Below are 24,072 nucleotides of genomic sequence, written 5' to 3'. Positions count from 1 at the left end.
GGGGAATTATTCGTTTTATGAGTCTCTCCCGGGAGGTTCTGACTTCACAGGTTGGAAGTGAGGCCGCGGGAGTTGGGATTCTCAAAAACCTTACCCAGTGAGTCTGCTTACTCAACCGCTGCCATAGCATCAGCTTAAATCTCACCGTAGAGCTCTATCTGCCCTGGCAAGACTTTGGTCTCGTCTGAAATTTCAGAGTTCAGCGGGGGCCGGGCGGCGGGGCGGCCCTACAGGGCGCTGAGAGCGCAGACCCGCGTACCCCACGGGCGGAGCGAGGAGGACGGTGGGCGGAGGCCGGGGCGGGGCGGGAGTCTCGCTCCAGGGCGGGCCTGTCTGCCGCGGGCTCGGACCCGGCGCTGCAGCGAAGAGGCCAGTGGCCGTCAGGCCGCCAACGACAGGCCCCGACAGACGCTGACCTCTGTCCGGCTTCCCGGGACGTGGTGGGCCTCCCAGAGCAGAAGTCGCTCCGCCTCGGCTCTCGGGCTCTTGCGTCATCTGCCAGCGCCGAAGCCGGAAGTGCCGTGCGGACTCCGTTTCTTGTTGAGTCCGGGACCCGGGGCTGCGGTGGCCGCGCGTCATCGGCCAGCGCCGACGCAGGAAGTGCCACAAAGGGAGCGCGTTGGTCGCTGTCTCTTCTCAGTCCAGAATTAGAGGCCACCCCTCGTCTCTCGTCATCATCCGGCGCCGACGTAGGAAGTGACGACACTCCTGGCGCGCGCCGGACGCTGTTTCTTTTCTGGTTCCGAGACTGGCGGCGGCAGCGGCGGCGGCGGCGCAGGGGTGAGTAGCCGCTGGGCGGCCCGGCGTGGGAGCGCGGCGGGACCTGCGCACCGAGGTCTCATCCCCGGCCAGGCCTCCGGGCGGGGGCGGGCGTGGGCCCGGGGGCGAACGACCTCCTCGGTCCCCGGTCCAGCGTCGTCCCGGGAGGAACTTCGGGTGGAGCAGGAGGCGGGGACTGGCGCTCCGTGGAGCCAGCCCCTGCTGGGCTGAACCTCAAGTTTGCCTGACCGAACCCAAGGAAGTAGGAGCCGAGCGCCTGGGTCAGGGGGTCTTGTTAGCAGGCGCACCTTCTCGGGCATCTCCCACTCCCAGGCTTCTCTTGTACCCTGTGACGGAAGTTGTATGTGTCCACTGTGCCAGTGACTTCCTTTCGCTCAAGTTGTCTCTCTAATAGATTCCTTTGACCGCAGAAGGTTTGTTTGATCAGTGCCAGGCACTGAGCTAAGAGCCTTTATGTGGATGATCTCCCTTAATCCTCGAACAGTACCGTCACGTAGGTGGTGTTATTTCCATTTTGCAGCAGAGTGAACTGAGGTGAAGTAAGCCACCCAAGACCATACAGGAATGACAGAAGAGAGGTTTGATGCCAAGCAGTCGTTTTTCAGAACACATCACTCTGTTCTTTTGTTTGTTTGTTTTTAAGAGACGGGGTGTCGCTGTGTTGCCCAGGCTGGAGTGCAGTGGCTGTAAACAGACGCCGTCATAGCGCACTACAGCCTTGAACTCCTGTGCGCGAGTGCTCCTCCCGCCTGAGCCTCCCGAGGAGCTCGGACTGCGGAAGTGCACTGCTTCTCCCGGCTTAGAATTCGTCATTCTTCCGTCTTGAGCATTTGTTCTGAAGCACTCAAACGGGACTAGGCTTGAGTGGTCACAGACGACGGAGCACTAAAACTTAGCTCGTTGTGTCTGACGTAGCTTGAATTATTTTTCTTTTCACAGTGTTTTAACTCAAATGGGTGATGAAAAGGACTCTTGGAAAGTGAAAACTTTAGATGAAATTCTTCAGGAAAAGAAACGAAGGAAGGAACAAGAGGAGAAAGCAGAGATAAAACGCTTAAAAAATGTAAGCCATGTTTTTTCAGTAAGTGGTTTTCTTAAAGGAGATTTAATTTCTTTGCCCTCATTTTTCCATTAGAACAACGCTTCTTCGGTGAAGTTCTTTTGTACTTCCAAATGTCACAGGTGAGCCCAAAATCTATTCTAAAAATTAACAAAAACATTCAAATACTCAGTTGACATTGCAGGCAGATTGTTAACACACTAAAGCTGTATCTAGATGGGCGTCTACACAAAGAATAAAATATTCTGAACCTAAAGTCATTAGTACAATTGGACTAATTTTTCTCATTTCATTTTTAGTATATTCATAATACCATTTCCAAGCATTTTTAATATAGTGGGAACTTGCCTTGAGCTTAATACAAACGTTTTCTATCTTTCTTGGTTTGCGTAATAACATACTCAGAAAAACTTTTTGGTAATTTGATAAGAGGCATTGGCAAAAGTACCTCTTGTGCTAAGATTAGTAACAGATCATTTAAAGTACAGGCATACCTCGTTGTATTGCGCTTCCCAGATGTTGTGTTTTTTACACATTGAAGGTCTGTGGCGACCTTGTGCCGAGCAAGTCTATCAGCACCATTTTTCTGACAGCATGTGCTCACTTTGCTAGCATTTTTAGCAACAAAGTGTTTTTTAATTAAGGTGTGTACACCGTTTGTTTAGACATAAAGCTGTTCCACACATGTGGACTGTAGTATCCTGTGAACGTGTGCACTGGGAAGCCAAATTTTTGCGACTCCGTTTATCACAATATTTGCTTTCTCGTGGTGGTCTGGAACCAAACCCGCAATATCTCCAAGGTTTGCCTGTACTCTATGAGGTATCACAGAGAATTTGGAGTCTAAAATATGCCTTAATGATCATTTATGGCTCATACAAGCAACTAACATGTTGGCATAATAGTTTAATGTTCCTTGTCATCTATGCTAGTTTTAAACTTCACATCTAGGTTTCGGGTTTCAGAAAGTTACAATTTCAATGTCATGGGATTTGAATGAAAATTTTTTATGTTTTATAGCATTGGTCCATTCAGAGTGTATGTGAAGATTTGTTTTTGGATGTTGGCAAGGTTTGATTATCTTTAAGAAATACTTTCGTTTATAAGAAAATTGATTAACTTTCTCTTTGCTTCTTAGTCTGATGACCGGGATTCCAAGAGGGATTCCCTTGAAGAGGGGGAGCTGAGAGATCACCGCATGGAGATCACTATAAGGAACTCGCCGTACAGAAGAGAGGACTCCATGGAAGACAGGTGGGAGATCCAGCATGAGAGGACAGCCAGGGGCCGCTCCGCGCAGCGGGGATCCCAGCTGCTCTTTCTCAGTGTCACCTTCACAAATGTATAGTCCCCCGTGACTTTAGGGTCACCGCATAGTTGTGATCGACTCTTACGTGGTGTCAGTTGTCACCCTGTCCCCCTCACCCCTATTCTTATGAAAAGACTCAATGAGCATGTATTCTTTCCTTTGTGACTGTTCAGTCAGGCTAGCACCGTTTTTATAAGTTCACCATATCTTACAATGATTAATAGAATTATTCTCTAAGAGTTTGCACAAATAAGCCAAAGTAGAATGCAGAAAGATGCCTGAGAGGGACTGCTTACCAGAAGCGTTTGTACTGAGACCTGTACGTTCTTTCTTCCCGTGCCATGACTTTCTTCTCATTTGTTTCCTTCCCATATCCATTGCCAGATAGTTAAAGGAAACACAACCAGAAATTAAGGTAGAGTGATTGTCCTGAGAAGCTCAGGGTACGAGTTTTCCCAGGATTTTCATAATAGAGAAATCAGTTGAAGATATTGTTAAATGACGTTTTGAGATCATTAAGGTTGATAAAATTTACAGGATCTTTTTAAATAGCTTTCTTAAAGTATAAATGACAAAATGAGTTAGTTGCCTGTATTTATAGTGTGCAATTTGACACATTTTTAGGAGCCTGTGAAACTATTGCCACCATCACAAAATGAACGCACTAAAGGTCCCCAGAAAGGCATTTTTGTTCCACACCACATTGATTTCTTGCATTTTTTATCTGAATCTCAAGATGGCTTAAGTTCCAGAATTAACATCATTTTTTAAATGATGGTTCAGGTTTAGCCTTCTTCCTGTTTGAATTCTGCACTTCTCTGGGTTGGAGAAACTTCATAATACCCTGATACTCCTTCCTGCTTGCTCAAGTGTGACTGGTGCTCTTGTATCTTATTTCAGAGGAGAGGAAGATGATTCTTTGGCTATCAAACCACCACAGCAAATGTCTCGGAAAGAAAAAGCTCATCACAGAAAAGATGAAAAGAGAAAAGAGAAACGTAGGCATCGTAGCCATTCAGCAGAAGGAGGTACAGAAGTATTTGTTTTCTTTCATATCGTATTTAAGTGTGGTTCGTTTCCTATTTCAGAATCTACTAGGTTGCCCAGAGTACAGTTCAAAGAGAAGAGGAAGAAAATTTTAGCTAAAAGCATATGTTTGTTAATGTTAGGTTATTAAGAATGAAATGTCCTATTTCTTTAAGTACTTGGTTTGACAGTTGCTGTCTCTGACATTTTACTTTGACACTTCTTGTTTTACGTTTATTGTGAAGGAACGTCATCCTCAGTCTTTCAAACGCATGTTTTGGCTTGTGATTATCTTTCATTTTTTTTAGAGCAATTTTTGTGAAACCATGGATAAGTCAAAAATTCGTGTTGTTTTCAAATACGAGTTCTGTCCTGGAACCAATGCCGTGCAGACAGCTCAAAATATCAAGTGTTTGGGAAGGATGTGGCTCACGAGCTCACAGTACATTGAGGGTTTGAGAAGTTCCATTCTAATCATTTTAGTCTTGAAAACGAGCCACGTGGGTGACCTGAGACCAAGGTGGATAATGATGAACTAAAAGCTGTAGCGGAAGCGAATCCATATCAGCCTACACGTGAATTAGCAGCAGGGTTTGACGTTACTATTGCAACAGTATTGGACCATTCGAAACAAATTGGAAAGGTAATGAACCTGGATAGATGGGTTCTGCGTAAATTAAATGAGCATCAGAAGAGAAATCGTCTCTTCGCTGTCACGACATAAAGATGAACCGTTTCTGTACTCTATTGTTACACGTGATGAAAAATGGATTGTGGCCGGGCGCGGTGGCTCACGCCTGTAATCCTAGCTCTCTGGAAGGCCGAGGCGGGCGGATTGTTTGAGCCCAGGAGTTCGAAACCAGCCTGAGCGAGAGCGAGACCCCATCTCTACTAAAAAAAGAGAAAAAAATTAATCGGACAACTAAAAATATATAGAAAAACTAGCCGGGCATGGTGGCGCACGCCTGTAGTCCCAGCTTCTCGGGAGGCTGAGGCAGGAAGATCGCTTGAGCCCAGGAGTTTGAGGTTGCTGTGAGCTAAGATGACGCCACAGCACTCTAGTCCGGGCAACACAGTGAGACTCTGTCTCAGAAAAAAAAGAAAAATGGATTCTTTTTGACAATCGCAAGCGTTCAGCACAATGGTTGGATGAAGATGAAGTGCCGGAACACGGCCCAAAACTGAAAACTCATCCTAAAAATCTAATGCTGTCTGTTTGGTGGTCCAGTGCTGGTATTAGCCACCACAGCTTCGTGAAACCTGGTCAGTCCATTACAGCAGATGTCTGCTGCAACCAACTGGACCAAACGATGAGGATGCTTGCGATTAAGCAGCTGCCATTGGTCAACAGACAGGCCAATCCTCTTGTCAGATAATGCTCGAGCACATGTGGCACAAACGACGTTGCTCAAACTACAGAGGCTGGACTTGGAAACTCTGTCATCGGCCGTACTAACCAGACCTTGCACCAGCCGACAACCACTTCTTCAGGCTTTGGACCACTTGTTGCAAGGAAAAACACTCAGTTCTCAACAAGCTGTGGAAAACGCCTTTTGCGATTTCGCCACCACTCCCTCTCCAGGCTTCTTGGCTACTGGCATAAACGAGCTACCGTTAAGATGGGAAAACTGTGTCAATAGTTTAGGTGCATATTTTTAATAACTCTACTGCATCTTGTTTGAGATGTAATAAACTATGTTACGTTACAAATAGAAATCGGACATTTCATATTTAATGACCCGGTCATTGAGAATAGCTATTTCAGTTTTCTTCTGATGTTTTTTTCCCCTCCCATGTTATATTGTTTTAGAGTAGTTTGTGTACATATAAAATTACCTTAATTCAACAAGTATGGGGAAAAACACCAAAAAACAGGAATTTGATGAAGTTCAAATCATGGGTTTGTCTGAACTAGTGGTTTCATGACATACCAATACCAAGAGGTTCTTAGGAGTATTAGAAGAACCGGACCTGGGCCCTGATTTAAATCTCCTTGTGATGTGATAATACAGGTTAATGCGGTTTCAGAACATGATGTAGAAACCCACTAATAACAAGGCTTTGTTCTGTGTTCTTTATGAATAGTGATTTTTTTTTAATTATGAAACTAATATATTCTAATCGTTTATTCAGCGTACAAAATTAAAAAGAGAAGCTGAAAATCACAGTTCTGCTATTCAGTGATAACCATATTTTGTTTTTTATAATTGGAAGCTCACTGCATAGAGCTCTATATTTTAGGATTCTTTTATTTGACGTAAAATCACGATTGTTTCTTCAAGTCTTTATTTAAATATTTCTTCTCCTCTTGACTTGATTTACTTTTCAAGTTAAAATTTTGGAAGTTAAGCTTCCTTGCGTGACACCCGTTTCTGGCTAGGGAAGCACGCGAGAGTGAAAGAGAAAGAACGAGAACACGAGCGTCGGAAGCGACACCGAGAGGAGCAGGACAAGGCTCGCCGGGAGTGGGAAAGGCAGAAGAGGAGGGAGATGGCCAGAGAGCACTCGCGGAGAGAGAGGTGAGGGCCGGGCTCACTCGGGAGCTCCGATGGGAAGCTGTGGGGCCGAGTGTCCCTTGGAGGCAGGGGGAGGGCAACAGGCATGTGGCAAGGAGAAGCGGGTTTGGGCATCAAAACGTGGTTCAGCAAACTGGAGGTGTTAGCCAAGAGAATTGTTCTGAAGGATGTAAGTCTTTACTGTATCTGGAAGTCAGAAATGTGTGTGAATTGGTTGAGAGAAGATAATGGTGGAATTAGAAGTCTGTGGTGGGGAGGTTGGTGGGGAGGAGGAGGATGGAGGCTGGGGAGGGAGGAGAAGGATGAAGACTGGTGGGAGGAAGAGGAGGAGGATGGAGATTGGTGGGGAGGAGGAGGAGGAGGATAGAGACTGGTGGAGGAAGGAAGAAGAGGATGGAGGCTGCTTGGGGGGAGGAGGAGGACAGGGGCTGTTGGGGAGGCCATTAGGAGCCAGACTGAGCCAGGACCTAACTTGTGGCACAGACGGCGTCAGTGTGAAAGGATTGGCAGGGAGGGGTGTTGCCGCCTGGAGGTCTCCGATGGGAGTTGGGGCATGAGGAAATGGAGGCTGAGACACACGTGACAGCGGAGATGGAGAGAAATGATCCTCTGAGACCTGTGAGCTGATCGCAGGGAGGGAGGAGATGCTCTGGGCATCATGGTGGCGGGGGAGGAGATCCCCTCTGGGGCCAGGTGAGGTCTTCACACGTTCAGCGTGTGTTGTTTTCAGGCTGTAGCAAAGAGTGGAGTCATCTCAGAGAAAGTCAGCCAAGTCCAGGTACATAAATTCTGACCCAGTGCACAAGCGATGTCTAGGGTGTGGGTGAGTCCTCGCCTATTCGGGGGTGTTCACCGAGCATCTCTGTGACACTGTTTGGGGTTGTCTAGGCCAGGAAGACTGAGGAAATAGATTGCTAAGGGTTCCCTGGGTCACATCAGAAGTAGACTCTGGTCCTTTCACATAACAAAAAAGAATAATAAAAAAGGAGCCCCCAGAGACCTTGAAACAGTCCGGAAACTCGGACACTGGACTCCTAGGCGTAGGTCTCCTGGGGCCTCTTTGTAAGTTCAGATTTCCAGGAGAGAGCATCTGTTAGCCCCAGGTCTGTTCTCTGCGGCCCAGGAGAGGGCACGCAGGCTAGGTGTGAGTGCTCTGCGTCGAGGCCACGCCCAGAGAAGGCTTGGAGCTGGCTGCCGCCGGGAAGGGAGGAGCCTGAGGTAGGACGTGGTATTGACCCTTCCCGGCAGCCAGGGCTGAGCACGGCGTGTGTGAGCAAGTGGGAGAGGAGCGTTGGTTCTTTCTGATGCTGAGGGTGTGGGAGGCGCTGAGGCCCGCAGGTCTGCGCCTGAGCCGTTGGGAGGTGAGGGAACCGTTACGTGTCCATGTTCCTGTTAGGGTGTGAAACACCATGTTTGCTAAGCCCTGCCGGACACCGAGCGTGCCCGCTCCCATGAGAGGGAGGGCTTGTGTACAAGTGGAAGTTGGCAGGTGACATTTGGGCTTCTACACTGATTTTCCCGAAGGCGAAAGCAGGGAAAGGGAGGAGCAGAAGGTACATGTTGGGCATAGCGGCTGGGGCTAATTAAGATCGGCCATTCCAGAGGTGGGCTTTTGGCATTTATCTGTAGTTCCAGCTACTCAGGAGGCTGAGGCGGGAGGATCACTTGAGCCCAGGTGTTCAAGGCCAGCCTAGGCGGCATAGGGAGACTCTGTCTCTAAAAGGAAAAAAAACATGATCCTGTCCTCTCCCCCAAAAAGCAGCCGGACAACGTGGATAAGAACAGTCATGGCTGGTGTGGTGGCTCATAACTAGATAATCCCAGCATTCTGGGAGGCCAAGGCGGGAGGATCACTTGAGGCCAGGAGTTTGAAATCAGCCTGGGCAACGAAGTGAGACCCCGTCTCTACAAAAAATTTTAAAATTAGCCGGGCGTGGTAGTACACACCTATAGTCCCAGCTACTCCGGAGGCTCAGGTAGGAGGATCGCTTGAGCCTGGGAGTTCCAGGCTGCAGCAAGCTGTGATGACACCACTGTGCTCCAGCCTGGGTCACAGAGCAAGACCCTATCTCAAAAAAAAAAAAACCAAACAGAGAAAGAATTGAAAGAAATAGATAATTCATCAGTTATAGTTGGTAATGTCAGTGCTCTGTCCATAGAATAACTAGAGAAAATCAGCGATGACATGGAAAATTTGCACAATGTGATCAGCCAGCTCCATCCAGCTGACATAAACAGTCTTTCAGACAAATGTGGTGGGTGCACCTGCAGTCCAGCTACTCGGGAGGCCGGGGCAGGACGATCACTTGAGCCTGGGAGTTCGAGACCAGCCTGGGCAGTGTAACGAGACCGTGGATCTTCAAAACGGCGCACAACACTCCACCCGTAACTGCAGGGGACCACCCTTCGCAGTCGCACCTGGCAGCTTGTGCGTCTCCCAAGACGGCTGGCACGTCAGGCCACATGGCAGATCCTCAAGTTGGAGAAAGGCGAGTCACACAGAGCCTGCCCTCTAAGCACAGGACACTCAGCAGTCCTCCTCCGAGTCATCCATGGCTTAAAGACTAACTACGAGGAGAAGTAGGAAATATTTTGAACTAAATGAAAATGAAGACAATGTCTCAACATTTAGGGATGCAGCTAAATCAGTACTTATGTTAGAAAGGGAAGTTGTCCTATCAGTAACCTGGGCTTTCACTTGAAGAAACTAGAAAGAGGAACACAAACCCGACCCAGGGCCAGCCAGAGAGAGGCCCGGAAGATCCAAGCACACGACAGGCGGGCTGTGGTGAACACGCGGGAGGTGTTCTAGAACCAGCTCCTAGCTGCACGGCTTCCTAAAGTCACTAAAAATCGTCGAATTCAGTGGTTAAGTTTTACGTGTAAGTTGTACTGCACCTTTCATTTTGGAGTAGTTTCGGACTCACAGGAACTTGCAAAATAGCGCCTAGAATCTCAGAACCCCTCATCCAGCCTCCTCCAGCGGCAACGTCTGACAAGTTAGCGTTGGTGCGGTGGCATCGCTCAGACTTTTCACGTTGGTTCACTTCTGTGTGTGCGATGATTCCTTTTGAAAACGTGTATTTTCAGGTTGTGTGGGACTTCAGAGGGACACGGAAAGTTAAGGATGACGGGTCACTGTTAGGTGTTCGGCCACTTTATACTGCAGCGACACGTGCTCCAGTCACTGATGTCGGCTGCGTCCCAGGTGACTCGTGGCTGTGTCACATTCTTGCTACACGGTGGAAGTGGCTTGGGGTCAGTTCTGGGGGCTCAGCACCGGCTGCAGGGCCCACCGCCGCAGCAGGCGCCTCTGCCCCCTGCTGAGCCTGTGTTTTTCTCACCGTTGGTTTGGATCTAATTCTCACCGTTGGTTTGGATCTAAGACGGGTTCTCACACGGATTTAGGTAGGTTCTGGAGGTACCTAGTGTGGCTGCTTAGCAGACATGTGCTAGAACCAATAGATTTTTTTGTTTTGAATAGGTGATTATCTCGTTCCGCCAGTACTTTATTCTGTTGGGCTCTTTAGGAACAGTGCTTGAGACGTATGTATCTTCCATTTTTAAAGCCATTTCTGGGCCAGGTATGGTGGCTCACGCCTGTGATCCCAGCGCTTTGGGAGGCTGAGGCGGGAGGATCACCTGAGGCCAGGAGTTCAAGACCAGCCTGGGTAACATAGTGAGACCTCGTCTCTGCAAAAAATTTGAAAATTGGCTGGGTGTGGTGGTGCACGCCTGTAGTCCTAGCCACTCGGGAGGCTGAGGCAGGAGGCTCACTTGAGGCCAGAAGTTGGAGGCTGCAGTGAGCTGTGGTGACACCACCGCACTTCAGCCTGGGCAACAGTGAGACTCTGTCTCTTTATTAAAAAACAGAAGACAAAAAACCAAATAACAGCAGAGCTCCTCCCTGGAGCTGGGAAGTTAAAGAAGGAAAAAAAAAGCCGTGTATGGATTGAACATAGTTTGTAAATTTGAGCAAAGACCAGGGGGTAACCAAGAAAGCTTTCTGTCTGGGGCGGCAGTGACGGCCTTTGCTTCCTCCAGGGATCGCCTGGAGCAGTTAGAAAGGAAGCGGGAGCGGGAGCGCAAGATGCGTGAGCAGCAGAAAGAGCAGCGAGAGCAGAAGGAGCGTGAGCGGCGGGCTGAGGAGCGGCGCAAGGAGCGCGAGGCCCGCCGGGAAGGTATGCGGGGGCCTCTCCCCGGGCTGTTCCCACATGCGGTGACCGGCGATTCCACGGGCTGGCACAGGCTACTACAGATGCAGCCGACCCTGCCTCAGCGTGGCACTTGCCAGCCACGGTGCTGAGGCCCGGGCGGGACGGCGGTGAGGCGGCGCGAAGGCAGCTGGTGTGGGGGGCGCGTGTCCGGGAGCAGCGACTCGGGCTGCAGCCCGGCCAGGTGCTGGGCAGGTGCTGGGTGTGAGGCGTATCCGCTGCCCGCTGGCGGTCAGCTACAGGTTTTAAGAGCTAGGTTCTCGGCTTCTGTCCTTTTCTTTGTCCTTTATGTTTTTGTGGTTCCAATTTTAAAAATTGTGGTAAAAGATATAAAATTTACCGTCTTAACTATTTTTAAGTGTACGGTTCAGTGCGACGAAGTACATTCACGGTGTTGTGCCGTTACCACCGTCCATCTCTCTTGCCAAACCACAGCTGTCCCCGTTAAACAAAAACTCCCATCCCCTTCCCTACCCCTGGCAGCCCCCACTCCGCTTTCTGTCTCTGGGCGGCCAGGCTTCCCTCAGCATTTCTTGCAGGGTAGGTCTAGTGGTAATGAACGCTCTCCATTTTCGTTCATCTGAGAATGTCTCAATTTCTCTGTCACTTTTTTTTTTTTTTTTTTTTTTTGAGACAGTGTCTTGCTCTGTCCCCCAGGCTGAGTGCCATGGTGTCATCATAGCTCACAGCAACCTTAGACTCCTGGGCTCAAGCGATCCTCCTGCCTCAGCCTCCTGAGTAGCTGGGACTACAGGTGTGCCACCTCACCCGGCTAATTTTTTGTTTCTATTTTTAGTTATCCAGCTAATTTCTTTCTGTTTTTTTAGTAGAGATGGGGTCTCACTCTTGCTCAAGCTGGTCTCAAACTCCTGACCTTGAGCGATCCTCCCGCCTCGGCCTCCGACAGTGCTGGGATTCCAGGCATGAGCCACCGTGCCCGATCTCTCTCTCACTTTTGAAGGACAGTTTGCTGGGATGTCGGACTCTGGATTGAGAGGGTTTTTTGTTTGTATTTTATTTAAATTTTAGCTCTTTGGACGTATCTCAGGCCTCCAGTGTTTTTGGTAAGAAATCTGACGATCTTGCTGAGGTTCCCTCCTGTGTGACAAGTCACTTCTCTTGCTGTTTTCAAGATTGTCTTGTGCTCTGGACGGTTCGATGGTATTATGTCATGGGTGGGTCTTGGAGTTAGTTCATCGAGACTCGTGGTTGTTTATGTTCGTGTCTTTCGTCAGATTTGGGGAGTTTACTTCTTCAGATATTCTCTTTGCCCCTTTTTCTTTTTCTTCTTCCTGGACGCACACGATGCCTAGGTCTGGTCCATTTGATGGCGTCCCAGAGACCCTTGAAGCTCCGTGCACTTTTCTTCACTCTTTTCTTCTGTCCCTCAGACTTGATTGTGTCCACTGGCCTGGCTTCAAGCTCACTGATTCTTCTGTCTGCTCAAATCTGCCTTTGAATCCCCTCTAATGAATTTTTTATTTTGGATTTATTTTTGGTTTCGTTTTTCTTTTCTTTTCTTTCTTTTTGTTCTTTTCTTCAGGGACTTGCCCTGTCTCCCAGGCTGGAGTGCAGTGGCATCATCACAGCTCACCGCAGCCTCCAACTCCTGGGCTCGCGCGATCCTCCCACCTCAGCCTCCCAAGCTGCTGGGACTATAGGTGCGCCACCGCGCCCCGCCTCTCTTTGGTTTCTTTTTAGATTTTGTTTGTTTATTGATATTTCCATTTTGCTCATACATTATTTACTTTTTCCACATCTTACTTTAGTTCTTTGAGCACCTTTAAGACAATTATTTTAAAGTCATTTTCTAGACGCTCTGCCATCAGATCTTTTTTCAGGGACAGTTTATGGTGTTCTTTTTCCCCCTTTGAATGGGATGTACTTCCCTGTTTCTTTGTGTGTCACAATTTTTTGTCAAAACTTAGGCATTTGATTCTAATAATGTGATTCCCCCTGACCCCCCCAGGGTTTGCTACTTTGTTGCTGTTGTTATTTGAGTGTCGTGGCTGTCCTGGGCCAGTGATCAACTGAGGTGTGAACTTAAAATCTTGGCAGGTTTTTCTCGGCCGGCACCTGTCCCTGGGCATGCGCAGTCACTTTCTGGTTTGCTAGTATATCCTGCTGTTTTTGAACGTCCTTGTCCCTAAATGCCTGGCTCCCAAAAGGGGAAAGAGAAAAATGAAGGGGGAGAAGGGTGCCAGCCCGCCAGACGCCAGGAAAGTCACGGCCGCTGGAGGGGAGGGCCATAGCAGGGCGCTGCCTCTGGGCCTCCTGACGGGAAGCAGCGGTCAGAGCACAGGTGCTCACGTTCATGGGGCCGGGTCCTCTGCGCCCCCCTGGGTCCAGCCAGCTGTGTGCGAGCTGCTCCAGGAACGTGCGCTCGGCTGCCAGCCACGAGGCTAGGGGTGTGTGCTGTGTAGCCGCCACCGCGCTAAGAGGCGACGTTGCCGAAAATTAACTACGATGTACCCTTCAAGCCTTCCCTTGGAAGCTGAAAACCTGCAGTAGGCCCCAGAGTTCCAAAATAGTCACGTCAGACTGATCGTGCCACCACACTTGCCGTCTGGGGGAGGGGACTGGTTCCTGCCGCTTCCTGCTCCATCTGCCCACACCCCCCCCACCCCTTCCTTGATGACCAGCGAAGGTCAGTCAGGACGGTCCACCTGGGTCTTCAGGGCCGGCTCACAGCCAAGTTGGAGCTTTTCCTCCCTGGGCTTCTTGGCCTCCGACCCCTGTGCTGTTGGCACCGTGTTTGCGCTGTGGACGAGGCAGCTGCACGCCGGCGGGGGCTTTGAGGACTCAGCGTTCTGGAGCCGTCGCCCCTCTGTCCCTTGTGCGCAGGTTCCGCACATCACCGCGCCATGCGGGAGGACTATGGCGACAAGGGCAAGGCCGGCCACTGGAGTCGCAGCCCGCCCCGGCCGCCCAGGGAGCGCTTCGAGCTGGGGGACGGCCGGAAGCCAGGTGAGTCTTTCCTGGGGGTTTGAGCACACACGCTTCCTTTTCAACGGTTTATAGAATACTTGAAGGAAAGGCTGCCTAAGTAATTGCCTTTGCACCATAAAGCCCACGTGCCGGTGAAGAACTGCGTGTTATGAGAGAGACGGTAACGTCTGGGGGGAGTCGGGTCACGGATCCGGAAACATGGCCCTTTTCTGGGATGCTCTTCCGGTTAACTGTATGTGGATGAGCTGCTTTATGTGTAAAGTGACGTTAATCATCTTGTAAAATACACCATCTAATTTTGGGGTGGTGGCATCTTGTTTATTTTAAAACATTTCCCCAAATTCACCTTTGATGGTTTTTTCCGTAAGTAAAAGAAGAGAAAATGGAAGAAAGAGACCTGCTGTCGGACCTGCAGGACATCAGCGACAGCGAGAGGAAAACCAGCTCGGCGGAGTCCTCCTCAGGTACCGGTGCTCCCGCCCGGGCCTCGCCTGCAGCCCCCCGGGCAGGCCAAGGTTTACCTTCCGGCTCTGCCTTCTTCCAACAGCGGAATCAGGGTCAGGTTCTGAGGAGGAAGAGGAGGAAGAGGAGGAGGAGGAGGAGGGGAGCACCAGTGAAGAATCGGAGGAGGAGGAGGAGGAAGAGGAAGAAGAGGAGGAAGAAACCGGGAGCAACTCTGAGGAGGCGTCCGAACAGTCGGCGGGTGAGGGGCGTGCGAGGCTGCGGTTGTTCTGGTTCGATTGTGAACACGTTTCGTAGTTACCATAGAGAGGCGAGAAACTGTGGAAAAGTGACTGAAAGTCTGATTTAAGAATATTTCCAAGCTGGAAATCCCTTACCGTCTGGGACTCGCGTAAAGCCCCACGTCCCGCTCTCTGCCAGCTGACGCTCGTCTCCCCAGTCTGCTCGCGCGGGGCTCTGGCGGTCCCTGGACTCGCGGCGCAGCGCTGGGCTGAGCACACGCCTGTTCCTTTTGCAGAAGAAGTGAGTGAGGAAGAAATGAGTGAGGAAGAGGAGCGAGAGAACGAGAACCACCTGTTGGTTGGTAAGAGAGCTCCCCGTAGCGGCTGGTCTTCCTCGTGCTGGTGGGGACGTGCCGTGGGCGGCTCCCCGTCTAGATGGACCGCTTCCCAGGCGGGTGGCACACCACGAGCCCCCCAGGCCTCCCCAGAAGCGACAGTGCGTTCCCGTCCTGGCCCTGTCCAGGGACCGGCGTTGGGAAGCAAGGAGCAGCTTGGCCAGCAGGCCCTGCTCTGAGCGCGCACCGGGACTCGGGCACTGAGGGAGCTGCGAAATGCCAGCTCGGGTCCGGTCCTTGCAGCAGAAGCCGGGTCTGGTGGCACGGGCCGGCCCTGGGAGGGCAGGCCTGGTGTGGCCTCCGTCAGGCAGCCAGGCTTTGTCCTTGGCCTGACCGCCGTGCCCTGTGCTGTACACGTGTCCCGCAGGCCACGTGGCAGTGCTGCTGTGTGCGCGCTCCGTGCCCCAGAGCAGGACGGGGTTAGTGACGCATGCCCAGTCCTGGTTCCATGCTCAGCTCAACTTTTAAAGTTCCAGAGTCACGATTCGACCGAGATTCCGGGGAAAGCGAAGAAGGGGAGGAGGAGGCGGGTGAGGGCAGCCCGCAGAGCAGCGCACTGACGGAGGGAGACTACGTGCCCGACTCCCCAGCCTTGTCGCCCATTGAGCTCAAGCAGGAGCTGCCCAAGTACCTGCCGGCCCTGCAGGTCAGGCCCCGGCCCCTCGCGTCCTCCCCTCACCCGCAGGGCCTGCTCCTTGCTTGGGGACGAGATGGGGCAGGTCGCTAAGAGCAGAGGGGCTGCTGGGCCCCTGTGCAGGGAGGGAGCGATGGAGGCAGCGGCCCCACAGGCCGCGCAGTGGAGCGGGAGGCCGGCAGCCTGGGGCGGGGGCTCTGCCCTCCCAGGTTCTCTGCGGAGCAGTGTCCCTCCACGCGGCCGTCCACGGGGGTCAGATGGGCACCAAGGCGGCCTCATCACTGCCGCTGCACAGGGCCGGAGGGCAGCGCAGACCATGGATATGGGCAGGTGCCGTTTTGGGCTTGTGCAGGGACAGCGCCAGCGAGTGAAGGGCGCTGCCAGGAGGGTTGGGAAGGGCACGGCCGAGAGGGTCCTGCAGCTCCGGGGACTCCTGACCTCCTCCCTGGCACCCTGGGCTGGAAGGTTCTCTCTAGCCGAGTGGCCTGTGCTTGGTTAGCGCCCTCCTCGTTAGTGCTTCGGAACAGCGCAGCCCAGCAGGGGACCCCTGCCCTGTGTGCCAGCTTCAGGGCCCACGCGGAGGGGAGGGAACCGGCGCTGGGGCATCACGGGCTCTGCAGAGGGCGGGGCCTGTCCTCAGCGTTCTCAGCACAGGCAGGGGCCACACCCAGCGCGAGGGAGGAGCTTCCCCCTGACATGGCGCAGAGTTGCTCCTGGCCCTACCACCTGCCCTCACCCTGCGCCCTCCAGGGGCGTCCACAGGAGGCCGTGCTGCGCATCTGCTCCGTGCGGGGGGGCGGTGTCCCGCGGGGGGGCGGTGTCCCGCGGGCGGCCGAGCCCTCACGCTGGGGCTCCCCTGCAGGGCTGCCGGAGCGTGGAGGAGTTCCAGTGCCTGAACAGGATCGAGGAGGGCACCTACGGGGTGGTGTACAGAGCAAAGGACAAGAAGACAGGTGGGTGGAGCCCAGTGCAGTCCCACGGGTGCGGAGACTAATGGCAGGGCCAGAGGGGTGCAAGTCCAGCCCTAGTGTGTGAGTCCCACGGCAGCCCCTCGTGGGGAGGTTCCTGGCCGACCGCCTGGCCCCTGGCAGGGACAAGGAGCCACTAGCTGGGGTCGGAGCCCGAGCTGGCCTGTACCCGCAGCCCACACCTTCGGCGTGAGGTTGATGAATGCGGATTCACGTCCGCACAGCTGCCTTGGATTTTGAGCCCCCGTTTTCTCCCCACCTTGGTCCCAGACCGCCCCATATCTGGCCGGCGCCAGGTCGTGCCTCACCTGAGCAGCTATGTGCAGGTTGGAGCCCTCAGCACCTGCAGAAGCCAGAGGTCAACCAGGCCCTGGAGCTCTGCTATTCACTCGTGACAGTGGCGGCGCCCCCTACAGGAGAGATAGGGCCGGGAGGGTGAGGCGGCGTGCACGTGGGCTGGTGTGAAGGTTGTGGCTGGCGCTGTGCGCTTAGCGCGCATCCCTGTGTGCCGGTGTCGAGCGATGCTCCCGAGCAGCTGTGTGGGCCTTGGACTCCCCGGCACTGAGGCGGTTCTGTGGGGGAGTCAGCGGCTGGGGTGCTGCGACGTGGAGGCGCGAGGTCCCCTGGTCGCAGCAGGCGTGCAGGTGACCCGGGAGATGTGCCTTAAGCTGCTGGGGGCCACGTTCCTGCGCTCACATGTGCTCTCCGTGAGGCGAGGTCTCTGGGGAACGACAGGTGCGTTGGCAGCTCTTCGCCAGTCTGCGCAGGAATGTTCTCTCTGCGCCTGACCCCACATCACGTCTCTGCAGACGAGATCGTGGCTCTGAAGCGGCTGAAGATGGAGAAGGAGAAGGAGGGCTTCCCCATCACGTCGCTGCGGGAGATCAACACCATCCTCAAGGCCCAGCACCCCAACATCGTCACCGTCAGGGTGAGCGCTCGGCCGCGCGTCCTCCCCGACCCCTGGGGTCCTGGCAGGGGTGGGCGTGGGGCCGGGAGCCTGTACCCGGCACCCAGGCCTGCGTGGTGCGCAGGAGATCGTGGTGGGCAGCAACATGGACAAGATCTACATCGTGATGAACTACGTGGAGCACGACCTCAAGAGCCTCATGGAGACCATGAAGCAGCCCTTCCTGCCAGGTGCGGACGCCGCGGCCCGGGGCGGGAGCAAGGGCAGGAGCAGTGTCCCCGCGGCAACGCTGGTGACGCACGCGCTGGCGTGTACGAGGGCCGCGCTGGGCTGAAGCCTCTGCAGATGGCTCTTGGGACCCAGGCCCTATCCGGGCTCCGAGGGCGCTCTAGAGGCTGGGGCACGCCCGTGACCCCGCCGCTGTTGCAGGGGAGGTGAAGACCCTGATGATCCAGCTGCTGCGCGGCGTGAAGCATCTGCACGACAACTGGATCCTGCACCGGGACCTCAAGACGTCCAACCTGCTGCTGAGCCACGCCGGCATCCTCAAGGTGAGCGCCGGGGAGCGCCGCGCCCAGCCGCGCCCCGGCTCTGCCCACAGCCCAGCTCTGCCCACAGCCCGGCCCTCTGTCCTCACAGGTGGGTGACTTCGGGCTGGCACGGGAGTACGGGTCCCCTCTGAAGGCCTACACCCCCGTCGTGGTGACCCTGTGGTACCGCGCCCCTGAGCTGCTGCTCGGCGCCAAGGTGAGTCGGGGGTCTGGGCGCCTCCCTCCCCGCTCGGGCCACACGAGGACAGGTGGCCCGACGCAACCAGCCCTCCTGAGCTGCGTCTCCCGCGCTCAGGAATACTCCACGGCCGTGGACATGTGGTCTGTGGGCTGCATCTTTGGGGAGCTGCTGACTCAGAAGCCGCTGTTCCCTGGGAAGTCGGACATCGACCAGATCAACAAGGTGTTCAAGGTGAGCTGGGGCCGTGGCTGTCCCTCTGTGGGCGTTCGGCCCCACCTGGCGCTCGCTGCTCAAGGAACGGGGCCGGGGCTGAGGTGCGACCGTGATACAGGTGTTGGCATTTGTGCCATTTGTTGGATCTGTGGCAGGCGTGGTTGCTTTTGACGTCCTTGTCTTTCAGGACTTGGGGACCCCCAGTGAGAAAATCTGGCCTGGCTACAACGACCTCCCGGCAGTCAAGAAGATGACCTTCAGCGAGTACCCCTACAACAACCTGCGCAAGCGCTTCGGGGCGCTGCTCTCCGACCAGGGCTTCGACCTCATGAACAAGTCAGTCTCTGCGCCGCCTGGCAGGGGTGGGGCAGGGGTGTCACGGTCCCTGGAGCCCCAGCCCCGGGCTGGCCCCCTGGCACCCCCACACCTGGCCCTTAGGGGACCCTGAAGGCTGGGGGTCAGGCGTGCCCTCCACCGGGCCTGGCCACAGCCGGCACCAGATGCCGTGTTCCCCCAGGTTCCTGACCTACTTCCCCGGGAGGAGGATCAACGCCGAGGACGGCCTCAAGCACGAGTATTTCCGCGAGACCCCCCTCCCCATCGAGCCCTCCATGTTCCCCACGTGGCCCGCCAAGAGCGAGCAGCAGCGGGTGAAGCGGGGCACCAGCCCGCGGCCCCCGGAAGGAGGCCTGGGCTACAGCCAGCTGGTGAGGCCCGGCTGGTGGGGGTCCCCGGGGTCGGGCTGGCTGGTCAGGGTCCTCACGGTGCCCAACCCCGTCCAGGGTGACGACGACCTGAAGGAGACGGGCTTCCACCTCACCACCACCAACCAGGGCGCCTCGGCCGCCGGCCCCGGCTTCAGCCTCAAGTTCTGAAGGTCGGGGCTGGCCGGCCGCGCCCAGGCCGCGGGGAGCATCGGCCCGGCCCAGCCTGGCCCGACGTGGACACAGCTGCTGCGGCCGGAGACACCCAAGTCTTGGAACTCCTCATATTGTTTGGTTTTCCACGTTTTGTTTTTAGATTACGTTGTTTGTAAATTCGTAGAATTAAATCACATTTTCCTGGTGGAGGGAAAAGCTGTATGTTTCAGATACACCTGGTTGGCCAGCAAGGAACACACACAGGGCGGGCTGCACGTGACGAGGAACAGATCTGGGTGTGGGGGGGGGCCTGTTTTTTAATTCTTGTGGCTGGAGGCCAGTTTCTGCACGGGGTTGAGCCTCCCTGCCCTCACCCGGCCCCCAGACGTGGCGTGCTGGCAGCCTTGGCCACTGGGGGTTTTTATAAGGTGTCAGGAGTTTCAAAATGTGGTGAAATATTCTTGGAGGAAGCTCTGATGTGTCCCTCCATTAGGCTGGGCTGGCCCCAGGCTGGGTCGCAGGCCACCTGTGCTCTGGGGGATGGGTGGGTGACAGGGCTCAGCCCTGGGGCTCTGACCCCAGCCCTCGCCTGGCCGAGTGGGACGTTAGCCTCGGACAGCAGAGGGTCTTCTCAGCACCCGCCCGGGGCCTCCCCGCTGGCCCATGCCCGGCTCACTCCCTCACAGAAGGCCTGGAGGCACAGCTACCCCACTCGTCCAGGCCAGCCGGGTTGCCTCCTTCAGGAAGCCCTCCTTGCCTCACCCATCTCTGAGCAGACCCTGGGCTGGCCCAGCAATGCCCCACTGGCACGTGGGCCTGTCGGTGCCACCGCTGCTCAGACACCACCTGGGCAGAGCCCCTCTCACCTGTGGGCTGCATCCTCAGCCCAAGGGACTGGGCAAGAGGGATGCCTGGCCCCGAGGGTCCCCACATCCAGGGGGTGGGGCCACCTCCCCACCTGCTATGGGTCCAGCCTGGCTGCCCGCCACCCTCCCAAGAAAGGGCGCAGAGACTTAAGAGAGAAAGTGCTTTATCAGCGGGGCCTGCCGCCCAGCGGGGCTCCGAGCTCAGCTCCTCACACGGACGCGCCAGGAGTAGGTTGTGAGCACGCGCTGGTGCCGGCGCACCACACACGTGTAGGTGCCCTCGTTGACGGCGTTGGCGATGATGCTCAGGTGTGCCTCGCCCAGTGCCAGGTAGCCTGGGTAGGAGAACTCCAGGGGCTCCTGGTCCTTGTACCAGCTGTGGGGGAGGGGATCCTGCAGCACTGCCCAGCCCGCAGCCCCCAGCCCAGGACCCCCAGGCCCCGGCCACTCACTACACTTTGCCTTTCTTGTGGAGGATCTTCCGGCCACAGCGGAAGGTGACGTTCCTGCCCTCGGGCACCAGCTTGGTTTTGGTCCTGGGGGGTGGTGGGGTGGCGGCCACCGTGGGGAAGGGGAATTCTGCTTGGGGGGGGGGAGTGCCACGTCAGCGTTCCCCCCAACCCAGACCCGGGCCCAAGTAGCCCCTGCCCCGGCCCCGCCCCGGGCGGCACCGTAGCAGAAGTCGCAGCTGCTGGGGCAGAGCCTCTTCATGAGCCGCCGGCGGGCGTCGCAGAGGCCCCTCCGTGCCCAGGACTCGCACACGAGCAGCCGGTCCAGGCAGCCTGCAGGGAGGGCGGCCTGGCTCAGGGCCGTGCGGGCGCCCCCGCCCCCGCCCCTGCCCCCTGCCCCCTGCCTGCCCGAGGGCCTCACCGTAGAGCCGGTGCAGCCCCCACAGCTCGTCCTGCGACAGCGCCTTCCAGCCGCGCAGCGTGGCGTTGAGGTGCATGAGCGCCCGGCCGTGCTGCGAGTGCATCAGGCCCAGCGCGTGGCCGATCTCGTGGGCCGCCACGTGCACCAGGTCCGTGAGCCACACGCCTGCGGGCCCCGCGGGTCAGCGCGGGTCAGCGCCTCGAGCCCCTGGCCCAGCCCCTCGGCCCGCAGGCCTGCTCCCCAGGCCGGCACGTCTGCTGGAGCTCAGCAGCCGAGCCGCCCTCGCCGCAGCCACGGGAAGATAAGAACGCACAGGGCCCGGCGGTGAGCTCGGCCCCCAGGAATGCGGCTCCCTCTCCGCGGCGTGGGGGGCAGGGAGGACAGTTCTGGGCTGCCGTGACCCAGGCCTGCTCGACCCCACAGCGGCCACCACCCCTTGGAAGTCCCTCCCGCTGCAGCCCACAGTGGCGCCAAGACCTGGAGCCCCAGACAGCCAGGCTGACAGGTCACCTTTCTTCCAGCTGTAGCGCGTGGGGCCCAGAACCCAGTACTCGCTATCGTCGAAGTGGATGCCGCCGTGCGGGGGGAAGAAGGCGTGGGCCAGCTCCCCCGTGGGGCCGTCGAAGCAGTGGTGCAGCGCCGAGGCCAGGCAGTCCGTGTGGTTGGCCGGGTAGAAGCCTGCGGGGGCACGGGGCTGAGCGAGGGCGCGCACGGCCGGGCGGGGGCGGGGGCAAGTGCCCACCTATCCGCAGGTCGCTGGGCTGCTCAGGGGCCACTTCGCGGAAGCTGAAGGGGGACACGTCGCTCCACATGCGGAAGGCGGCTGCCAGGGCCCGCCGGGTCTCGCGGGGGCTCAGCAGGTTCCGCGGGAAGGAGAGGACCCTGGGGCAAGGGGCGCGGTCAGGCGCAGTGGCCAGGCTGTGGCCACGCCCTTCTCCCCCAGGGCCAGGCCGCACCTGTAGGTGAGGTTGAAGTGGTCCCAGCGCAGCCTGGCCGGGGTCAGCGTGTAGCGGCGTCTGCGGGGGCCCAGTGGGCCTGGGACCTGGGCGGCCGCTACTCCTGCGGGGCCCGCGGCAGGGACATCTCCCTTCAAGGGAAGAAGGCGTGTGTGGGGAGGCAGCAGGGGCAGCCCCCAGGCCCAGAAAACGGTGCGAACTCGCACTGGAAGGAAAGGGGGTGCCCAGGGATGGGAGGGGGTCGGTGTTCCCTCTTTTTGCCTCTGTGTTCTCTGGTTTTCTGTCCTGTGTTCCTTTTTACCTGAGAGAAGAGTTACTAAACACAAGGCCCCGGCCAAGGAGCTGGACGTGAGATGCGCCGCCTCCCACCTCTCCCAACCGCCGGACCGACGCTCCGACCCTCCGCCCCGGGGACTCACGTGCAGACGCACAGACAGCCGCCCCGCGGGCCACGGACACCTCTGTGGGGGCCCACAGACGGACCCCAGAGCGCACCTGGCCTCCCGCCCGCCGCTCACCTGCGCTGCGCTCCAGGCCCGCACCGCCGGGGCGCCCAGCCGGGCCAGCAGCACCAGGGCGGGCAGGAGGCACAGGGCGCCCAGCACGGCTCCCAGCCGGCGGCCCTGGACGCCGCCCCCCGGGGTCTCCAAAGGGACACAGGCCCCGCGGCCCATAGTGGACTGGCTGCCGGGCTCAGCGCCGCATGGGGCAGCGCGGCCGGGGGACCCGGGTCGAGGAGCCGCCGCCGCGGTCGCCGCCGCCGAGGAGCGGGAGGGGAGGCGGCGGCGGGCGGCTCGGGTTACAGCGGGAGGGGGAGGGGGCCGCCCCTGAAGGGAACCAGCTGGCCCGCCGACCGCGTGGGGAGCAGCCCGCCCCCTCCAGCCGGGGCGCGGGGCGCAGGGCCGGGGTCGGCGGCCGGGGCCGGGCAGGGCCCGCTGGGCGGGGTCGCTTGAGCGGCGGACGGAGAGGGCCCCGGGCGGCCAGGGAGGGGCGGGCGCCAGGGGCGCAGGCCGCGGAAGGGCAGTCAGGTGGGTTCCCAGGCCGGCTGGGGGCTCAATGCCGCGGTGGCGTTTTTCCCAAGCGGAGTCCCCCCCAGAGCCTTGACCCCAAATAGCAGAGCCTCCGTCTCCCCCCTGCACGGGCCCGAGTGTCCCCGCGAGAGGGGAGGGACGCGGCGGGAAGGGGACGTGGCAGTGAGTATGCGCGGCCGAGGGGGGCAGGGGAGGGGCACGTGCGGCGGGCAAGGGTCGCAGAGGCGCTGCGTTGGGTGCAGGAGGGAGGGCACCTGCCGGGGTCCCGCTCAGGGCGGGGAAGGGGCGAGCCTGGGCTCGGATGGGACCCGCAGGGGGCAGCGCGGGAGGGGGTGTCGGGGGTGTGTAGGGACCCGGAATCCCGGAGTCGGCGACAGACAGGGGAGGGGTCCTGGAGCGCGGACCGGCGCGGACCGAGGCTGGGACTGTCCTGCCTGGGGCGGGGCCGGGGGCGCAGACGGGGAAGGCCCGACGGGGAGGCCGCCGAGCCAGGCGCGGCGCTGGCGAGGGCGCCTCTGGCTGCGGAACCGGGGGCCGGCGGCCCGCGGGGTCGCGGACTGCGAGGCGGGGGCCGAGGGGTTCTGAGCCAGACCAGGCCCAAGTCCGGTCCCTCGCGCTCTCCATGCCGGCCTTGGGCCAGAGTGACAGCGGCGGCCGCCGGCGGGGTCAGAGCCAAGCAGCTGGCGGGCGGCCGCGGGCGGGAGGGGCGTGGTGGAGACAGGGCGTGTGGTTCTTGGAAAGCGCCCGGCTCCAGCCGCTCAGCCGACGGCAGCGCCCCCTATTCCCGGCTCCACATTTACTCCCACAACTCGGCCCCCCTTCCACTCGTGCGCGCGCCTGCCCTTCCTCAGCTCCACGTCCCCTCGGCCCGACCCTGCCAGGGTCCTCCCCCCACTCCCTGCCGGGCCAGGCCCCTGCAGCCCGCCCCCAGGACGGAGGGAGGAGGGAGGGGACACAGGAAGGCCCCGCGGGGCGGCCTGCTGTCGGGGGGCACAGCGCAGTGCGGGTCCCCGGCCTTGCAGGACCGGAGCCAGGGTCGCGGGGAGTGGCCGGGGCCCGCGCCTGGAGATATTTCTGGCCCTGAGGCCCGAGTCTCGGCA

General features: G+C 57.4%; 2 protein-coding genes across 5 annotated transcripts; one reads left to right on the top strand and one right to left on the bottom strand.

The window, feature by feature from the left end:
- The first annotated feature begins 668 nt into the window (after nt 1-668).
- Nucleotides 669-19,465, top strand: LOC105820935 (cyclin-dependent kinase 11B). Of its 4 annotated transcripts, none has more exons than XM_012657513.1 (20): nt 669-780; nt 1,720-1,843; nt 2,979-3,094; nt 4,050-4,177; nt 6,556-6,694; nt 10,736-10,872; nt 13,750-13,872; nt 14,223-14,318; nt 14,402-14,557; nt 14,834-14,899; nt 15,403-15,578; nt 16,429-16,519; nt 17,344-17,465; nt 17,569-17,674; nt 17,874-17,995; nt 18,084-18,191; nt 18,291-18,407; nt 18,577-18,725; nt 18,907-19,096; nt 19,172-19,465. In XM_012657513.1, exons 2-20 carry the CDS (start codon nt 1,733-1,735, stop codon nt 19,262-19,264), a joined length of 2,346 nt encoding a protein of 781 aa, XP_012512967.1. In that variant the 5' UTR covers nt 669-780; nt 1,720-1,732; the 3' UTR covers nt 19,265-19,465. The 4 variants fall into 4 exon arrangements, with proteins under 4 accessions (XP_012512967.1, XP_012512970.1, XP_012512969.1 ...); XM_012657516.1 differs by having other exon boundaries at nt 671-780; nt 1,720-1,962; XM_012657515.1 differs by lacking the exon at nt 669-780 and adding an exon at nt 823-835.
- An 845-nt stretch (nt 19,466-20,310) lies between these two features.
- On the bottom strand, nt 20,311-22,647 carry MMP23B (matrix metallopeptidase 23B). The gene is made up of 8 exons (XM_012657512.1): nt 22,460-22,647; nt 21,942-22,072; nt 21,728-21,867; nt 21,496-21,663; nt 20,986-21,150; nt 20,787-20,897; nt 20,568-20,694; nt 20,311-20,491 (listed from the first exon to the last, which is right to left on the bottom strand). Exons 1-8 carry the CDS (start codon nt 22,613-22,615, stop codon nt 20,317-20,319), a joined length of 1,173 nt encoding a protein of 390 aa, XP_012512966.1. The 5' UTR covers nt 22,616-22,647; the 3' UTR covers nt 20,311-20,316.
- Between the last annotated feature and the right edge of the window lie 1,425 nt (nt 22,648-24,072).

The sequence above is a fragment of the Propithecus coquereli genome, unplaced genomic scaffold, assembly GCF_000956105.1.
Source record: "Propithecus coquereli isolate 6110/MARCELLA unplaced genomic scaffold, Pcoq_1.0 Scaffold544, whole genome shotgun sequence".
Classification (NCBI taxonomy): Eukaryota; Metazoa; Chordata; class Mammalia; order Primates; family Indriidae; genus Propithecus; species Propithecus coquereli.
Note: the sequence above shows the minus strand (reverse complement) of the source record. Positions and strands in the feature narration are given on the sequence as shown.

Coding starts and splice junctions, on each gene's coding strand:
- LOC105820935 (XM_012657513.1), top strand. CDS start 1,733: ATGGGTGATGAAAAGGACTCTTGGAAAGTGAAAACTTTAGATGAAATT. Junction 15,579..16,428: donor AGTACCTGCCGGCCCTGCAG/GTCAGGCCCCGG, acceptor GCTCCCCTGCAG/GGCTGCCGGAGCGTGGAGGA. Junction 17,466..17,568: donor CCAACATCGTCACCGTCAGG/GTGAGCGCTCGG, acceptor CGTGGTGCGCAG/GAGATCGTGGTGGGCAGCAA.
- MMP23B (XM_012657512.1), bottom strand. CDS start 22,615: ATGGGCCGCGGGGCCTGTGTCCCTTTGGAGACCCCGGGGGGCGGCGTC. Junction 21,151..21,495: donor GCGCTACAGCTGGAAGAAAG/GTGACCTGTCAG, acceptor CGGGGCCCGCAG/GCGTGTGGCTCACGGACCTG. Junction 20,492..20,567: donor CACAAGAAAGGCAAAGTGTA/GTGAGTGGCCGG, acceptor CCTCCCCCACAG/CTGGTACAAGGACCAGGAGC.